The sequence below is a fragment of the Amphiura filiformis genome, chromosome 16 (genome assembly GCF_039555335.1).
Source record: "Amphiura filiformis chromosome 16, Afil_fr2py, whole genome shotgun sequence".
Taxonomy (NCBI): Eukaryota; Metazoa; Echinodermata; class Ophiuroidea; order Amphilepidida; family Amphiuridae; genus Amphiura; species Amphiura filiformis.
Window position 1 is genome coordinate 10,564,007 of NC_092643.1, and position 19,122 is coordinate 10,583,128.

The following is a 19,122-nucleotide window of genomic DNA, read 5'->3' on the forward strand; positions in this document are numbered from 1 at the left end:
TCAAGAATGCTGGTTAACAAAAAGCAGGCCATTGTCTCATTTATGATTTCGTGAACAAAGGTCCACATACCATTGTATCCCTGAACTTAATAAAAATTCCTTTAAAAAAGGAATGGGGCGCCCAATGTGAGCATGGTCGTGATGTGGTGAATTTCATGGTGTTTAGATTTGGTATTATTATCTCTTGCAAACCCGGCGACACCTCATTATAGATTAATGACCTGTCGATAGGTTGTAAGAGGGGATAGCCTTTTCCAGGCACGAATTAGGCCATATATAAAGAAAGTTTTGCTACTACAATTATTGTTAATACCCAATGACGACAAACATTTTTAACGTGTAAACTTTGTGACTTTGCCTTGCAGAGATTCGGCTAAATTTATCAACTATCCATTATACTCTCCACGTACTTGCCCTATCCTAAATTAATAGATTTATAGTACTCTGCATAGAAAACTTTGGTTGATAACCCACGTACTCTGCCCTAAATCCACATCTGGATTCTTATATTTAGTATAATACTGGTATAATTATTGACTATCGTCACAAATGATGTTACTTTTTCATGGTTTAAATGTATCCAAAGGTTAGTAAAAGTAACATATGTACACTCATAGAAATTACTTGTTCGCCTTGTTGGCGCAATTCAAAAGGAGTAAGTTTGGACAACTCAAAAATAGTGTAAAAGTTGCCAAAACAAAATTCATTTTAGTTATCCGAACTTAAAAATGCTGCAAAAAAAGCTCAAAAAGTTCCGTCAACTAATCAACTTTGTTGGCATTACTTAAAAAAGTTGAAGTAAGTCGTTGCGTACTTATTTGACAATAAATAAGTGATATGAGGCTTAATAATGATACCTGCGTCTTGACTCTGGAAAACAATATTTTTTTTAAAACTCATTTTGCATTTAATTTTTAAGCCACCTCGGAAGCCACCTACAGGATCTCATTTTGCATTTTAACAATAATTGTAGTAGCGAAACTTTCTTTATATATGGCCTAATTCGTGCCTGGAAAAGGCTATCCCTATCCCCTCTTACAACCTATCGACAGTTCATAAATCTATAATCGGAGGTGTCACCGGGTTTGCAAGAGATAATAATACCAAATCTAAACACCATGAAATTCACCACATTGGGCGCCCCATTCCTTTTTTAAAGGAATTTTTATTAAGTTCAAAGAACTTAGAAAAATAAACAAGGTTCAAATTTGCAAAGAACCAATTAGTTGAGTTATTGTAACTCAACATGTAAGTTGATGTAACTCGTTCATATTAAGTTACTGGTACTTAGGCAAAAAAAAAAAAGAAGTGTCTCAAAGCTCACGAGAAATTTAAAACAAATGCGAAATGCGATTTTTTTTTTTTTTTTTATATATTCCCGACTTTTTTCATGGTATTTTGAGAAAAAATCTGATTTTCGCCGATTTTTTCTGGAAAAACTAAAAATTTTTTTTTTTTTAAATGAAAAAATTTCCGCATTTGTTTTTGTCAAATCGTGGGATTTTACAAACGCGCGCGCAAGCTTTGAGACGAACTATTTTTTGTTTGCCTTATCAAAATGGTTTTAAATGTTATGAAAACCTTACCCCCCCCCCCTTACACATGCAAGATTGTGGGGAACCCGAACTTAAAACCTCAAATTGTCTTTTATCATATAATGCGCGCGCAGCGAGCAGGACATTTTGCATATATATTTGAACGTGTTCCTAACGTTTTCCTACGCCTTTTTAGGACGTAATATAGAAATGGTGGCCAAAATATCTGTGCCAACAATTGCTTTACCCCCCTTTTGCCCTGTCAAAAATCGATTGACCCCCCTGTCGACCTGCCCAAAAAATGCTTGCCCCCCCTTTTGGCCTGCCAAAAATCTTTGCCCCCCTATAATTCACCAACCCGGGGTACACATAATTATTGCACCACCCCTATGGTTTGAGCACTTAGCTCTGGTTTGATACAAAACAAAATGTAACTTGCAAAACTGAATCATACGCGCCTTCCGACAACATGAACTTCCTAATTCGTTGACCATGTTGACGTACAAAAAATCCCCGTACCCCTGCCGTACATGAATAGGTTCCCGTAATCTTTGTAATTGAATTGATGCCACGTCCACATAAAGAAATTAGGGAGTTGAATTGTGGTGCCAATTTTTTTAAAATTATTTGAAACGACATGCTCGGTGAACTGATAGTCTAAAAGAATTAAACTTACCCAAAGTTTTTAATGTGAGAAGAAATAAGCTATCGACTATGATGTGTGAGTATATTCCAGCGGAGGTCTATACAGAAGGTGACGATGATGATGTAGATGTAGCCTGGCGATGTTGTTTACTCGGCGTACTGGTAGCCACAAGTAAATACAAGAGCATTATAGTACAGGGATATGCTTATGATGCTTGCTCCAGCTCCAACTCTACTTAGGTCGGTATGGGCGTACTTGCTCAGGTCGCGTCGGTACGAGCGTATTCCCCCTCCGGGCGTTAAACCTGAGCAGGGTCGAAATACTATACAAAGGCGACACGTACTCCGATCGTCAAATGGTCAAGGTCCCTGGTCAGACTGAGGTCTGACCTCAGTTTGACTAGACTTGTTTCAAGTCATTTGGCGTCATGTAAAATTCATGGAAGCTTTGCCACATTCCAAAAATTTCTGTTTCAAAAGTTATTCTTTTGAAATAATTATTTAGCATCATAACTTTGTAAAAATTGATTTGACATTTGAATTCTTGAGGCCAGATAGTGGACTTAGCACTTGTTCAGTGCCTGTATGACAACCCCTCTCTGACATTACAAAATCGGCGCTGCGCGCCTCGCTTCTCGGCGCTGCGCGCCTCGCTGCACGTCTCGGCGCTACGCGCCTCGATCCTAGCCGAGGAACTAGAGCTAGTTCTAAGTGGACTTATCTTACTTTACTCCAGGCATACTGTGCACTGCAGGGGTAGTATTTGAGCAAAATGCCACCACGCCCACCCCACAAGGCACACTTCCTCCTAACAAAAGTATTAATTTTTTTTAGTGAAATTCAAAGTTGGTCCTTTTTTAAAGTTATGATTCCCAAATAGCAGTGACTTAAACAGGGGAAGCCTGTGATTGGTTTCTTCCACAGAATTAAAACCAGAGAACCAGGACTCGACCGCCATCTTGATACAGGCATGGAGCAAAAATTGGGGGTATTCGGTTTCCCTCGGAATGCGCTCGAGGCATTCGTTGTCATGCAGGCGCGACATAGATAATGGGCGCATTTGAGAGACGCACTTGATGCGACCTGCACGCGAGTACCAAGACGCTACAGATGAGACGCAGAATTGTTTTCGTTCGTCTCCGCGCTCCGTCGACAAGGACCCGAATACCCCCAATTTTCTCCCCATAGCTGACGGCGCGATTGTACGTGGCTGTATAGGGAGTCCCGGTTCTCCTTCTCTAATTCTGTGGTTTCTTCAGATCTGTGTTGCAGATTATTTGCTCTCCCATTCATTTGTGTAGGGCCAGATTTAATCCAATTACAAACCCGTCAAGGCTTTCGTCCTACACAAAAAATCTGACCGGACTAAAAATTTTAGAGAGTCCAGTTTGATTATGGGTCCTATGAGGAGCATGAATAGGAAAAAAGCATAGACCATTTGGAAAAAGTAAGGAGGAAGCCTTGATCAAGGCTAAGTTTGACCAGAGATACAGGGGCGGATTCCGACAGTAGGCCTATGCAGTATGAGAGTGGTGCTCGGGAACGGTGACAAAAAGTAGCCTGACCTTTGGGTTTGGACTGATCACTGAAATAATAATAATAATCCTTAAGGCTGAGTTCACATAGAAGTATACGGTATACGGTATTCGCTATAAGAAATACGCTCATTCGATCAGGCTGAGTTCATAGGAGTATACTATGTGAACTCAGCCTGGTCAAATGAGCGTATTTCGTATAGCTAATAGCGAGTATACATTTGTAGGTCAGTTTACCAATTTTCTTCGTCTAATCAAATGCTTGTAACTTTACTTCTGGAGGTCACATTGCATTGAATGAGGTGTCATAATGTGCAGAATTAGATAGTGCATCTATTACAAAAAAATGAATTTACCCACATATGGTTTAGTTTTAAAATTAGGACGGTATACGCTGCACTAAAATCGAGCACGTACGATTCCCACTATACTATACTATACGCATGTATACATGGTATACGGCCTTTTCGAATAGTGCCTTATGTGACCCGGTACTATGAAATTACATTGCCCGATTTAAGCTATACGCGTGCACCTGCTAAACGTGCACCGTATACCCGAATAAACTGCTCAAATAAAGAAAGTCCGCAGTCATGTAACCCGTTCTACATCAAACCCTGATTTTGTTATGACAATTTGATTGATAAAGTCGTGTGCAGAATCTTGTTAGCTCCAATTTGATATCAAATTTGGTACCCAAAACTCTAAATTCACAGAGATTGATACCTGTATATGAAATTTGGTGCATTTTTGAAAGTTGCAAATTAAAAACGGAGCACGCGGATCTGTAGGTGAATGGCAGAGTACGACCATTAACATAGCCCGAAACAACCGCTTGGTCATATCGATCGCATCGTGCCCTAGTATTCATCAGTAAAGCACTGTAACAATCCATGCGTTTTAAATTAACAATTGAATAAAGCGCGCACTTCGGATAGTCGACATGGGTTCATCGTGGGCAAACAAGCTTGTCCATATTACCACGCTAAGCAATTTCGACCGCGTGTATCGTTTTGATTTGCAACTTTTGAAAATGCACCAAATGCCATAATCTGGTATCAATCCTTGTTACTGTTGAGTGTTTGGTAGTAAATTTGGTATCAAATTAGAGCTAACAAGATCCTGCACACGACCGTATCAATTAAATTGCCATAACAAGGTCAGGTTTTGACGTAGGACGAGTTACATGACTGCGGACTTTCTTTATTTGAGCAGTTTAGTATACTTCTATCTGATCGTAGCCTTATGTGACCCGGCAGGGCCGTAGCAAGGTTGAAAAATGTGGGGCGGCCAAATCACAAATTTATGGCCAAATTGAAATAAAGACAAAGAAAAACATAACAAATTTCTCAAAAAGTGGGACGGCCATGGCATCCCCGGCCGCCCCGCTTGCTACGGCCCTGTGACCCGGTACTATGAAATTGCCTTGCTCGATTTGAGCTATACGCGTGCACCTGCAAAACGTGCACCGTATACCCGAATAGTATACTTCTATGTGAACGCAGCCTAAAGAATAGGCCTACACCTTAAAATACAGACTGCATTAATTAGGCTACACCAATCATCCCTAGTGGAGAACACATAAGAACGGACAAAGGGTCCGAAACCAAGTGAAAGACGCATGGTAGCACAACATACATGCATACGAGCAATAAACAAAGACCTTATTGTATTTACATGCCATAATAGGCTACATAGCAAAACACAAATTCAACATGGTCAATATAATATATAACTAAGCCTAAATGGCGAATAAGATCAAATCAGACATGAAGCAAGAAATATTTAAAGGAGTATTTCGTGATCCTAGCATCCTCTTTTTATTTTTCAGTAGATATCCACGAAAAAATCTTATTCCCAAAATTTCAGTTGATTCCGATTTTGTGTGCGCGAGTTATGCATGATTTTGTGTATTTCACTGCTCCATAGACAATGCGTTGTAATTTCGTTCTGGTATACCAGAACGAAATTCAAATTTCACGATATCTCCTGAGTCGCTGTCGAGTTCCTACGGGAATATCATTTAAAACAAACAAACAAACAAACATGTGCAGATAATGTTCAGTGTTCCAAATTTCATCTTGATAAACAATTATTGTTACATGATTCAAAATTCAAATAATTTGGTGACAATTTAAAATATGAGTAGATGCAGATGATAAATTAATTGTGCGCATATTATCATGAATGTGAACATTAATATTTATATTCAGGTCGATTTTCAAATTTCCTCAATACAATATGGGGTTTGATCAAACTTTGACAAGATAATTCAACAAAATGTTAGCTTTTACATTATGTCAGCAGTGTGTCAGTAGCCTATAGTGTTCATGATTCACAGCACAGTTCTAAATATGTGCATCGTTCAAATTTCAAACAATGTTTCAGATTACCATTATCATAACTGAAAATACAGAAGTGAATGGGTACGCCCGGTGTTTTTCGTTATCACTCTATATCATCAATATACAAGACCAAGGAACACTGATTCCGGGGGCGGGGGGATTAAAAAAACCTTCGCTCACAAGTGAGACTAAACAACAATTTCGCCCGATTAATGAGTAATCTGCATAGAGGTAGGCCTATACATTAAAATTGAAAATAAAAAAATTTACGAAAAATTATCCACCTTGAAAATCCATAGGCCACTGTGTGTAATTTTGTGATACACCAGAACGTAATTAAAATTTTACGATATTTTTGCTAATTAATCTGCAAGGAATTTTTTGTACATAAATCTTATGTAGCCAGAGCTTCCCTGTGGTATAAAAATCTCCACTTTTTTTTTTATAGAAAAGTTGGATATGAGGCAGGGGATCACGAAATGCCCTTTTGAATAATTTAAAACGTTTTCTGTCAAACGTTTTGTGATTGCTGGTATGGTAATACCAGCAATGATTACCGTACAATTTCATATAATTATTTCATCATTATTTTTGTAAAGCGGGTGCACCTGCTCTGCTTTTCGTTGTATCTCCTCCATCAATTTGTACCTTTATAAAATTGTATCCTTTGTTATGTTGATCATCATTTTTGATGGTAAACAAATTAATTTTATTTGATGATTTTGATGAATGTTCGTTGATAATAAATTCTACCAAAATTTCGATGTCAATATTTCGTCAACAGCAACCATTCGTTTAAAAGATAAAACATAACTGCAGAATAGTAACGTATACTTGTTGCATTTGATATCGACGTCGAATACAAAAGTATGAATCATCAGGCCCCGCTTGCCTTATAGTGTGGGCTTGCTATTGCTATAATGATTCAAATGGGCAGGACACAGTTCTATTTCTAGACCAGGTAATTTTTGTCTGGGACACCCTGTATAAATCAAGCCCCGCTTGCCTTGTAGGCTACTATCAAACTCTGGCTAGGCCTATTGTCAAGATATCAACACTTTTTTAAAATCATTTTTATGTTTAATTACCACTAACTATATTTATTTTTGTATGCCGACTAATAAAACGCCATGAGAATACATTTGATTCCTCAACATTCCTCATTCTTCAAGTCTGTATTCATCATGGGCGTAGATGGGGGGGGGTAAATTCCCCGAATATTTTACCAGGGGATGGTCCATACAATCATCCCGCCCAATGTTGATGCCTGTATGTGGGTTTCTGACCAAATTAACCTCATATGTGGCCATTTTAGCCCCAAAAGTGACATTTTTTGCGCGCTTCGCGTGCATATATTCAACTTTTACACCATATTTCATCATTTTAGCTTCAATATGGCAACATTTTTCGCGCGCCATTTGTACCATAAACTTATTTGGTCGCCAAAAGGTGCTGAATTCACCATACTTCAAGAAATGTTTTCCAGCCCTATCGTCCCAATGTCAAAAAGAAATCTACGCCACACAGTGTCATCGACCCTATATCTTCATAGCAGGAATCGCCATGGTAGGTTAAATCCACAGCCACGATTAGCCATTTGGTTCAAACCTTTAAAGCTCTTTAAAACAAATAATTAGTCGAATAGCCGGGTAATCGATCTTGGTTGTGCGTGAATAAGCTTGTATACCCCATTGAGTTCAATGGTCATCGACTTTTATACTGCCTACAGTGAGTGCAGCTGTACTACACGCTGCACGCTGTAGGACCAACGCAATATAAAATGGTCAAATTTTGAGTTCAAAGCGCACGGCCAATTTTCAAAGCGCATTCTAGCGACTATCATATCTGTTCAACACGTATTTTCAAGTGTATGAGACCAAATCTGGTTTCTTGAGAAAAAATCATAACGGGAGATATTCATCATTTTCTAACCCGGTATACGAAGATTTTCGTCTGATATCAAAATCGTGCATAGCAATTCACGTGTATCGATCCCGTGTATTCATTTTAGTGTCCCTTCTGCACCAAATAATTAATAGCCAGGCGGTGTCGGTGTGCGCCACTTAACTGGTTTTCATGTCCACAACGCATTAAATCTCCTCTCTGGACCAGGCGCATCCCTTTTTAAAGGGATTTTTATATTTTATTCAAATAAAACGGAAAATGAAGGAAACCCCTTATCAGGATACAGTTCAAAGTTGACCTTTGGACACATGACGTGTTAGCATGCATGTCTAGTACAGATAAGAGGAAGAGGCTAATTTAAGAATTTAAGGTGACGTTTCATTGCTTCCCAATACGAACTTTAATAACACACGATAGAAAAGTACAGTTATAAGCGGTTTGTTTTATATATTTAAACAAAAATTGTAATTGCATCATCAGGCGAAAATAACCTGTTCTACGGGTGTAACCGAGCCCCATTTTGTGCTTTGGGTAAAAATTACAGCCGTTATTGGTCGACGTTGATTGATTTTGACTGAAAATTTGCAAACATTAGGCCGTGTAAAATTAATATTTTGGTTCTCGTCCCCTCCCTCCTCAGTTTCTGGGATTTGTCAGATTTTTTTTTTTTTTAGATTTTTCATTTTTTTAGACTTTGGAATGATTTATGAAATCTTCATACATATAAATAAGTTTATTAGAGAACAAGCATCACTTCCAAGTCTTTTTGTGGTACTCTAGGGGTTTATCCTCAGAATTTTACATTTGAAAAAAAAAAGGGCCTCATCGTTTCCTCGAGCACTGTTGGAGAAGACCGAAAACTACTGACAATGCTAATTTTACATTGAAAAAAAAAACAAAAAAAAACACCTCCCTCCCTCATCAATTCATGAAAATCTTCTGGACGAGAACCAAAACATTAATTTTATACGGCCTTGTCTAGATTTTTCAAATTCTCTGTCATTTTTTTTAGCCCAGAAAAATAGATTTAAAAAAAATCCCGACCGATATATAGGCCTACGGGTTTTTTTTTTTCGGTTGCCTCAAGGAATATTCAGATGTTGCACTCGTTAAGTTCTGTACTAGAGTTCGTTCGATTACAAATTTGGGACACACACCCCCGGGCACACACCCCAGTATCCCAATATCATGGACACATTTTAAGAACCGCGAAGACATACTGAACTGTTTGAACGGTATTTGAGTATGTTTGAGCCTTTACAATAAGAACCATAGTTTATACTAATATCTTAAAACGTTTAAAAACGAGGTACCTTTTATGCGCCACCTTAAGGTTGCTTGCAAAGGTTAAACCATTTATGTATTTTTTGAAATATATTTTGAACTATAGACAAGTTCAATGATATCCACCTGTATTCAGCAATGAGGTGTAGAGACATACATCATGACAGGACATTGTCTTATTTGTCCACATTGTTTCTGCAAAAGATTGCCCAAACTATCTTTGAAATTGAAAGCTTTTTTGAGCATAATTTCATTGGGCATATGTGTGTGTATATTGAGTGCATTCTGTCTTGAGGTAAGGTTAATTAATATATACTGATATTGTTGTATCGGAATGATCGATTTCATTTTTAGGCTTACTTTATATTTATGCGCTGTTCAAGCACCCCCCCCCCTCCGCCTAAATTGAAGAAATGAGGGGGCATCTTATAGGCCTATTCGGAGTGCTAATTGCATTATAAGTAGGGTCTACACTTTTTCCCCGATCCCTCTAGGCATATGCCCCTGTTCTATTATGGAACACCCTCACTATCCGTTGTATACAGGGTGTAACAATAAAATTTGTACAATTTAATTTTGAAAATAGAATGACACAAGTATATGCCGCTTATTTTTTTGTTTGATATTTATATGTCTATCAACATGATCAAGATCATTTCTTACGCCACCAGATAAGCTTTGTTCCAATAAAATCGATGGTATACAAGTGAAGATATTGCCAATTATGTAACCTAGTGTTAAAACCGCTTGGGCCACTTTTGTCTAAGTGTTACAAAAGTGACTGAATAGAGTTGAACCATGGACCAGTTGGACGGTGCTCTTATGATAGCTAGTTTTAAACAATGGTGTATTCGAAGTGGTAGAAATGATTACATAATAGAATATCTCCTTGAATTTTTGAAAGTCACAACTAAGCACTGACATTTAACAACCTCATTTACTAGAAATCGTGGCTGCAGCTCAACAACTTCAACCCCAATTCACGTTGGAAGAGCGTATTTTTATGGTTGTGACATTCGGTAGCACACGGAGTTAAGCAAAAACCATACGATTTTTATAGCTCATTTGCCAAACTCACATCTTCCATCAAGGCATACAATTACATATAACTATGAGAAGTATGTAGAATTTGTTAACAGAAATGCTGGCAATAGTGGTCACCCCAGTTAAAATTTCAAAAGTTTATTATTTTGTACTTATGGATGCAAAAACTGTTCTCAGTTTTACCAATGATATCTCAGGAATATGAGAAATTACTTTATTTATAAGGTTATTTGAAAGAAATTTCATGACTTTTTCAAGAAATATCATATTATTATTAAGTTTATGTACCACTTATAATTCTTTTGTGTCAGTTCTTTGATGTTTAATGCACGATTAGCATATCTGCGCGGTTCAAACTTAATTGATATGCGAAAACATGGCAAAAGTGGCCCAACACGTTTTCTGGACGATTTAATAAATCGGACATACCTTTTGAACCCAAGCTAGTAAATAAACCAACTAAACGTCTTCTTTTAGCCAAGATATTGTTAATAGTATTGCATATAACATTTGTGCCATAACTCTTTTAGTTTTTTCCTGAGAAGTCAAAATGCAATTGTATAAATTTTATTGTTACACCCTGTATATCATATAATGTTATATAACGCTGCTCGCCCCTACCCCTGGAGCACTGGTTTTCCATTTGGTCATGATGGTTATCCCACTTTACAATCCCCACCAGTGCCCCACATTTCCCGGAGCTTCCCGGGATCGGGGTGAGAAGTATTTGAATAGTGGCAGTGACTAGAAAAATTATAATAGTTTCGACGTTTTACGTGCGAGTGTTTTGTCCGGTGAGGGCACTTCAATAAAATGAATATACAGGTGTATTATAAGATCTGTGCATTATTACATACCCCCCCCCCCTTTCAAAAAAGAGGGGCAAGTTTGGCAGGACAAATTAAATGTCCGAATCAACTGATAGTTTGGAAATAAGCTGTTTTCCTGGATATCTGTTCAACCATACCATAAAAAGAGGATGCTAAATAAATCACGCAATACTCGTTTAAGGTAGTACTACACCTCTTGATAAATTTGTGACTATATTTGCATTTTTCTCAAACAACAATAACACGCTGGTAAAAGTTATATATATATATATATTATAGGGCACGGAATCCAGATAGTATACTGGAATTTCAGTGACTCAAGACAAGCAGTACGTTATTTATGATAAGAAGAGTGGTACCGCTAGAATGTACCTCATTTCTTATTACATATAATAAACCACTTGTCTTGAATGACTGAAATTTTAGTGAAGTAATTGGATTCTTTGCCCCTATAACATGTATATAGGCCTAATGTACATAATATACCAGTGTGTAGATATTTTTTGAGAATGATGCAAAGTTAGTCACAAAATGTATCAGGGGGTGCATTAATGTGTCATTATAATTATCATTGACTTCATTACTCCCCAGTACCATTGACTACAATAGTTCTATCGTACTACTAGTCGGGAATATTGAATGTTATTATTATGTTTAACTCGATCTAGGCCATCGGTGAAGTTTCCCGAACCTCCAAGATCGACATCGCATGCATTGTTTCTTTGAAAGGTGTGAGTATGATGATACGTATTTATAGTATAGTATTATATGCAAAATATTCAATCCACAAAAAATGTTAACAACAAAGCAGCAAGTGTATGTAATTATTACATAGGTGCCATAGGTCACTTTGTTGTAATTTTATTCTGTTAAGGGGGTACTACACCCCTGGCCAATTTTGTGCCTATTTTTGCATTTTTCTCAAAAATTATAGCGCATTGGTGCCAAGTGAGATATGTATATTATAGGGGCAAGGACTACAACTACTGCACTGGAAATTTTATTTCGTCACAGACAGCAGTTGTGGAGTTACAGTCAAAAATGAGGGAAAACCAGTATTTGATCAATAAATCAATAACTTCTTGCCTTGAGTTGCTGAATTTTCAGTGCATTAGTTGTGGTCCTTGCCCTTATAATATACATATCTTACTTGTCACCAATGCATTATAATATTTGAGAAAAATGCAAAAATAGGCACAAAATTGGCCAGGGGTGTAGTACCCCCTTAACATAATACAATTTTACAATATTTTTACTCCTCTAAAAACATAATCAATTTTTAACAAACACTTCCACAATCAGAATAAACCTTATAGTTTGATCAGCTCGTAATCGGCGGACCTTATAACATTGCGGATTAATATTTATATTTTGTTTTTTGAGAATTGTCTTGTGACATCTCACCAGAAGCATCACACGTTATTCATGTAAGTCCTAGATACGTTGTCCATTTTCTTTAACACGCAAAATATAGACCAGACAGGTCAACTATATCACGGTCTACTTTTCGGCGTAGTGGTAAAAGCCTAACAATATTTCTCGCCAATTATAAGCTATCAAACTATACATTATGTTTAGATTTCACTTGGACACGGCGCGTGAACGCGTAAGAATATAAATCTGATCAAATTATAGACATTAGACATTTATGAACAGCGCGCGCATTAACGTTAACTTTGGACATTCTAATGTTAAAATTAATTAAAATTAAAATTCTTTATTTCCCACCGACTTAATATTTAGGCATAAATATCAAAAGCTAACGCTAAATACGGCACCTCCGCCTAATGGTTCGCTTGCGAAAATCTAATCCTAGCCTGTCTAATGTTTTGGCCTGTACCCGTTTGCAGTTTCCCGGCTACATGTATAATAAGCCTACATAAATAGCATTTGTTCAGTACGAGGGGACAGTGAGGCCCTCTTTCACATTACAGAATCCATCTGCGTGTTCTACAGTAACACTGACCGAAGGCAAATTGGAAAAAGACCTGACAAAAAATCCCAAAATGGTAAAAACAAAACAAAACACAAAACAAAGATGTAGTATAATGATGGTATGTACATTGGTCGTAATTGCAAACATTCAATATTCGATTCTTGTCAATCCATTTCAGAACCTATCATTTTCACCGAACGCATGTGGATACAGCTCTAGGCTCGAGCAATATCTAGCCGAGGATACTGGTATTTCCCCGCCTGGACCATGGCAGTTTGCTGGGCTATGGTTAGGCAACGACGCACTGTACAATTCAACAACAGACGCTCACGACGTCAAAGGGTACACCGGCAATGAAGATCATTATCTTGATAAAAAGATAACAAGCCCTCATAATTCTCGTTTCAAATTTATAGTCCCAAGAAAGCCTCTTAAAGTAGGTGACACTGTCAACTTCCTAATAGAAGCACGAAATCAAAAAGGATATCCTCAAATTGTTGGGGGAGATTTCTGGACTGGTGTCTTAAAAAGCGTGACGCAAAAAGCTTACACAGCTGGACACGTGACGGACTTTAATAATGGAACTTATTTAATGACATTTATCTTATCATGGGTTGGACAAGCTGATGTAGAGATCAAGCTTCTCTATCCATACAGAGTTACAAATTGGTTACGAACAAGGTACAGGGCAGATAATCATTATCCAACATGGCATGGGACTTTTCAAAAAGGAAAACAGACTAAAACCGCCAACTGTTATCTAGCATACGGAAGGATACCTACCAATGTATGTGAATACAGGCACTACCGTGCTTTGAAAAATACAAGATTTTTCTGCAGAAAACCGGCGGGATTTTCTTGCGCCCATCTAGTTGGCCATCGCAATGTTTTACCTTATGGAAAAGTCACCGCTAACATAATGAAAGTGGATCATGTTGATATTTTTGAAGGGTATGTATACTGTACCACAAATGTTTTAATTACGGTCTTTCACAGTAAAGATTAAGTTGTGGTGGGAAACACGGGTTCGAATCAGGATTGTAACATGTTCAAGTGGAAAAATACAGGTAGAACATGGATACAACACAAAAAGAAAGTCCCCACCTATGTAACCCGTCAAATATCTAAACCTGCATATGTTGTGACGATTTCATTGATACGGTCGTGTGCAGAATCTTGTTAGCTCCAATTTGTTACCACATTGCTACAAACAGCTCTAAATTGACAAAGATTGATACCAGTATATGAAATTTGGCGCATTTGTAAAATTTACAAAGGAGCACACAGAGGAGGAATCGCAGAGTATGACCATGACATAGCCCAAAACGACCGCTAGGCAATATCGATCGCATCATGCCCGTGTATATACCGGTTAAGTATTGTAATAATCCATGCGTTTCAAATTAACGATTGAATAAACCGGGCACTTGGGATAGTCGACAGGGGTTCGTCGCCGCGACATTTGCCATGCCTAAAATTCCAACTGCGTGATCGTTTTGATTTGCATCTTTTGTAAATGGACAAACTTGAAATACTGGTATCAATCTTACTGGTGTCAATTTAGTGCTTGTGGTTGCAAATGCGGTATCAAATTGAGGCTAACAACATACTGCACACAATCGTGTCAATCAAATTGTCATAACATGAGCAGGTTTAGATTATGAGGACTTTCTTTTTGTTTTGGGTTTATGTATATTCAGGTATGGATCACTATTCAGGGTTTGGCTAGCTATAAGTTAAAATATTGTCTTGTTTCCGCAGGGTTGAACCACATACCTTCAAGGCTGTACCAGGAGCCCCAACAACTTTGGATATTCAAGGTGTGTACTACTACTTCACTGTTTAGATAAAATCGCAAATTGCCATGGTTTTTTAATTCTTATATTTTTCAAGGCAAAAAGCAACTTTTCTAGGCATTGTTGGCATGGTGCCGTTTTCAGAAAAAAAGAGATTCTACAAACTTTTGAGACGGTTTGTATGTTTGAAGATGCAAACTTAATCAAAAGTCACGCTGTTTTTCATCCATGCCGACAACTCGTAAACAAACCGTTTGTGAATTTGATTGACAGGTGACGTCAGACGCAAACTAGTCGTTTTAATTCTGCCCCCGATTATAGGATGTGGACCAAGCTGGGTCAATTGGGTTGAGGTCGGGGCTGATGGCAGGCCATTCCATTGTATCTACTCTCATATTCTGTAGGTAGTCGTGGACTACCCTGGCTTGGTGGGGGGGGAGCATTGTCATCTTGGAGGATTGCATTCAGTCAAAGATTGTGAAGATAGGGATTACACCTTGCTACACAGAATAATGGTCAATTTGGCACGATCTGTTGGAGACCCCACTACATTCACAAGACGTGTACATAGGCGTGAACAAGGTGATTGTTTCACATGTGGTGTCATTGTAAAGAAGAATAAAGTGGCTATCCATTGATATGCAACACGATATAAACATGTCACAAATAATCTGAGATATAGATGCTTGAAAAAAAAGTTTCCAAACTTTTGTTGAGAAGTTTACAATAGTCAAAGACTTTATTGCTCATTATACAGTCTGCAAAAGAATTAAGGTACCAGCTATTGTTACCCTTTTATATCCTAAACAAAGGCAGATATGTCATAATTAGAGTCAGAAGCCAATATCTGCATCTTTCAGCTCAGATTTAAGACCTCATTCGTTACAATCAGTCAAGAAATAAAGCCACAATAACCCAAAACCCAAGGAAGATGCATATTCAAAAGTTGCAGTTTTGCTCCATTACATGCCCCATTAATTTGTACACAAATCGTTCTCGAACAAGAGAGCGCGATGCTTTCATTGATTAGCACATTAAAACTAGCGACGTGCTTTTCATTTATAAGAACATGAAAGTGCAACTTTTGATTTCGTTACTTCCTTGGGGTTTAGATCACCGTTTCTTTAATTCTCAACCAATTTCAACAAGAGAGGTCTTAAATCAGCTGCTGGTTTTAATTTTGACATATTTATCTTTATTTAGGATATACAGGGGTGAACATAACTGGTACCTTAATTATTTGGCTTACTGTGTTATCTTTAAATTGCAGCAAATGACAACAACGAGCCGGCTGAGTCGTATTTGAAGCTCCCACCATGTGGCAAGGACCTGCCGATATCAATATCAGATGGGTACTGGATGAACCACACCTGGACATCGCTCATATGCAAACCAACATTACAGTATTCTCCATCTCTAATCAGACGTTGTCTACGTAACCATTACATTCATTTAACAGGTGATTCTACCACAAGACAATGGTTCTTCTCCTTAACTAACGCCTTGAACGTCAACATACCAGGGGGTAATGATAAAACTAAAATGAAATACAAATATTTCAGCGACTCAAGTTTAAATCTGAATATGACTTTTACATTTCATCCAATAACCTATCAGATGAGTTTTATTGTAAATATATCAGAAATGCGATTTGAAGTGGACGTGATTTTAAATCTCCCGCGTTATACATGTAATCACGTGATTGTTATCAGCCCATGGACGCATTTCTTAACTTGGCCGTGGGAGTCATATATAGAATGGCTTACAAATATAAAAAGTGCAATAATCGAGGCTAGAAAAACGTGCCCTGATATCAAAGTTGTTATAAAAAGCCCGCATGCATTGGAGGATGAAATGACGTCACGAACCTTGATGGGTGTGGATATCTTGTTTTGGAACATGAAGCATGAGATGCGGAATATTTTTCAAGGAAGTGGTGTGTTCTTCGTGGATATATGGGATATGGATCACTCGTATCCTGCACAAAATGATATGCACATGCCGGATCACGTGATCAATCAGGAAGTTGCATTATTCCTGTCATATATCTGCAATTGACCCGGGATGTTCAAATAATTTTATTTTTAGATAAAAAGTCAAAGAAAAAAATAAAGGAAAGGCAATAATGTATACCTGCCTCAACGTTTATGTAGCTGTTTTGTATATTCGCCGTAGATAATAATGCCATCCTCCCTGTAGAAGAAATATAACATGGAATATATTGACTAGCATGTTTTTACATGACGGGCAATTTGAGACTATTTTGAGACTGTTGAAATCGAAACATTTTTAATTTTTGGCCCCTGTGAGGCTAAACAAACCGAACGGTATTCGCAAGTAGGTCAAACTATACTTTTTCTGAATCCTTGCAACTTATAACTTGGCAACATGGTTAGTATATATTTCAATGCAAGACTATTTTTACGAGCTACTTACGTCTGGGCGTAAGTGCATATACACCAAACACAAGTCAATTGAAGCCGTACAATTTACCGCGAATTTAGGACCGTAAAATTTAGACTCTTCATTTGTCTAGATTAGCACCCAACCGCACATCGCAAGGTTTTATGTCAAAAATCAATATAACTTACCAAAACGAAAACTGAAATTCACGACCTTGAGACTGTTGAAATCGAAACATTTTTAATTTTTGGCCCCTGTGAGGCTAAACAAACCGAACGGTATTCGCGAGTAGGTCAAACTATACTTTTTCTGAATCCTTGCAATGAGAGGAATAATTTGGCGTGCTTGTTAACCAGATTTGAGCAACTTTGAAATTTGATTTTTTTTTAGATTAACAAGCCACGTAAATGTATACGTATTTTACATCCCGTTCCGGAATTCCAGCTAAAAATTGAAACGTGGCTGCGCACCATCACGTCCGTGGGGGAAAACGCTCGATGTATACGTGCTGTGACGCAGCAGCCATAGGCTTATGCGTGGACAATCTCAATTTTGACCCTTTTTCGTAAAACTTCCGCCACATTTGTAATTTAAATTCTTTTTCATTCATTTTTTTCACCGAATACTCTTAGAAAGATGTTTGTTAAGAATTTGCAACAACAATTTGAAACAGACTTTTTAATTTTGATACATGAAACTTTGAATTTGGGCAAAGTTGTTTTTGGACCACCATGTATAGGGTGGTTGCACGGAAGGTCATTTGTTCAAATTGCCCTCCAGAAGACATGCAAATCCGTGGAGTACAATACCAATCACCTGTTAAAGTGGTATTGATTCTTTTATACTCCATGCATTTGCATGTCTTATACTCGTAGTTGAGTGAGTTTACGTGACCACATCTGCAGGTAAGATACTTGTTTGAAGATAGACGGGTTGTCTCAACATATCACGGTTGTTTGATGTGATCATTTATTAACTTTTCTAACAAATTATTATATAATGTTTAATTCTAGACCTGGACAACATCAACAGCTATCACACTAATATACATATAAATTTTGTAACTATTTTAACATAGATTTTCGTTTCTATATCTAGTTATTCATCTTTTTCTGCTTTTTTGTGGTAATTTTATGCTCTAAACTGTACATTAGTGTGCTAATTGAGGGCGCTATTTAAATATTTTTCAATTGTTAATTTAGCCAAATCATAATGTTATTCCTTACATTTCATTATAAAAAGTTTTCTTGAAAGTTCCCTTGCCATTTGTTAGTTTCTTTTGTTTAGGAAGCTGTCGTGCGCGTGCTTACCTTTAGAGTCACGATATACTGCCCAGGTATCCTAGATTTAGAAAATGCTTTAAAAAGCGGTGCTTTAGCTTTGGCAAGATGTAGCTGTGTGTTCTAATACCACTGTACAAGTATACCCCTTGTAAATATGAAAATACGATTTAAGTTAAATAGCGCCATCATTGTTCAACTTTTCTTTAAAATGACTCAGTTTTACATGCCATCAAACAACCGTGACAATAGCTTTTATATGCATACATGTATATTGCCCCGTTCTATGCAGAAGCGATATGCTCTGATAAAATGATTCAGCATCGTTAGAAAATAAATGGCTTGAAACAAATTGAATAACGAATCTTGTTTCATCATAATTTATATTTCACATGTTTTACTTCGAATACAAAAGTATGATTGAATAGGGCCTTAAGCCTCCAGCATACTTTCCTGCCGCTTGCCGCTGCGGCAAGCGGCAGGGCGTTTCAACCAATGACAAGCCTTTATTGTGTCCGTTTGTCTGCAATGCGCGTGCGCCACGCCGCTCAGCGGCAAGCGGCAGGGTAGTATGAAACCAGCAT

General features: G+C 37.6%; 1 protein-coding gene across 2 annotated transcripts; it reads left to right on the forward strand.

The window, feature by feature from the left end:
* Positions 1-9,374: 9,374 nt before the first annotated feature.
* LOC140135543 (NXPE family member 4-like) lies at positions 9,375-17,106 on the forward strand. 2 transcript variants are annotated; one of them, XM_072157080.1, is made up of 5 exons: positions 9,375-9,544; positions 11,792-11,854; positions 13,238-14,010; positions 14,821-14,879; positions 16,126-17,106. In XM_072157080.1, exons 1-5 carry the CDS (start codon positions 9,410-9,412, stop codon positions 16,911-16,913), a joined length of 1,818 nt encoding a protein of 605 aa, XP_072013181.1. In that variant the 5' UTR covers positions 9,375-9,409; the 3' UTR covers positions 16,914-17,106. The 2 variants fall into 2 exon arrangements, with proteins under 2 accessions (XP_072013181.1, XP_072013182.1); XM_072157081.1 differs by lacking the exon at positions 11,792-11,854.
* The last annotated feature ends 2,016 nt before the right edge of the window (positions 17,107-19,122 follow it).

What these genes read in the sequence shown, in the direction of transcription:
- LOC140135543 (XM_072157080.1), top strand. Translation starts at nt 9,410, where the DNA reads ATGACAGGACATTGTCTTATTTGTCCACATTGTTTCTGCAAAAGATTG. An exon ending in CATGTTGATATTTTTGAAGG is followed by an intron (nt 14,011 to 14,820) that starts GTATGTATACTG and finishes TTGTTTCCGCAG; the next exon opens with GGTTGAACCACATACCTTCA. An exon ending in AACAACTTTGGATATTCAAG is followed by an intron (nt 14,880 to 16,125) that starts GTGTGTACTACT and finishes TTTAAATTGCAG; the next exon opens with CAAATGACAACAACGAGCCG.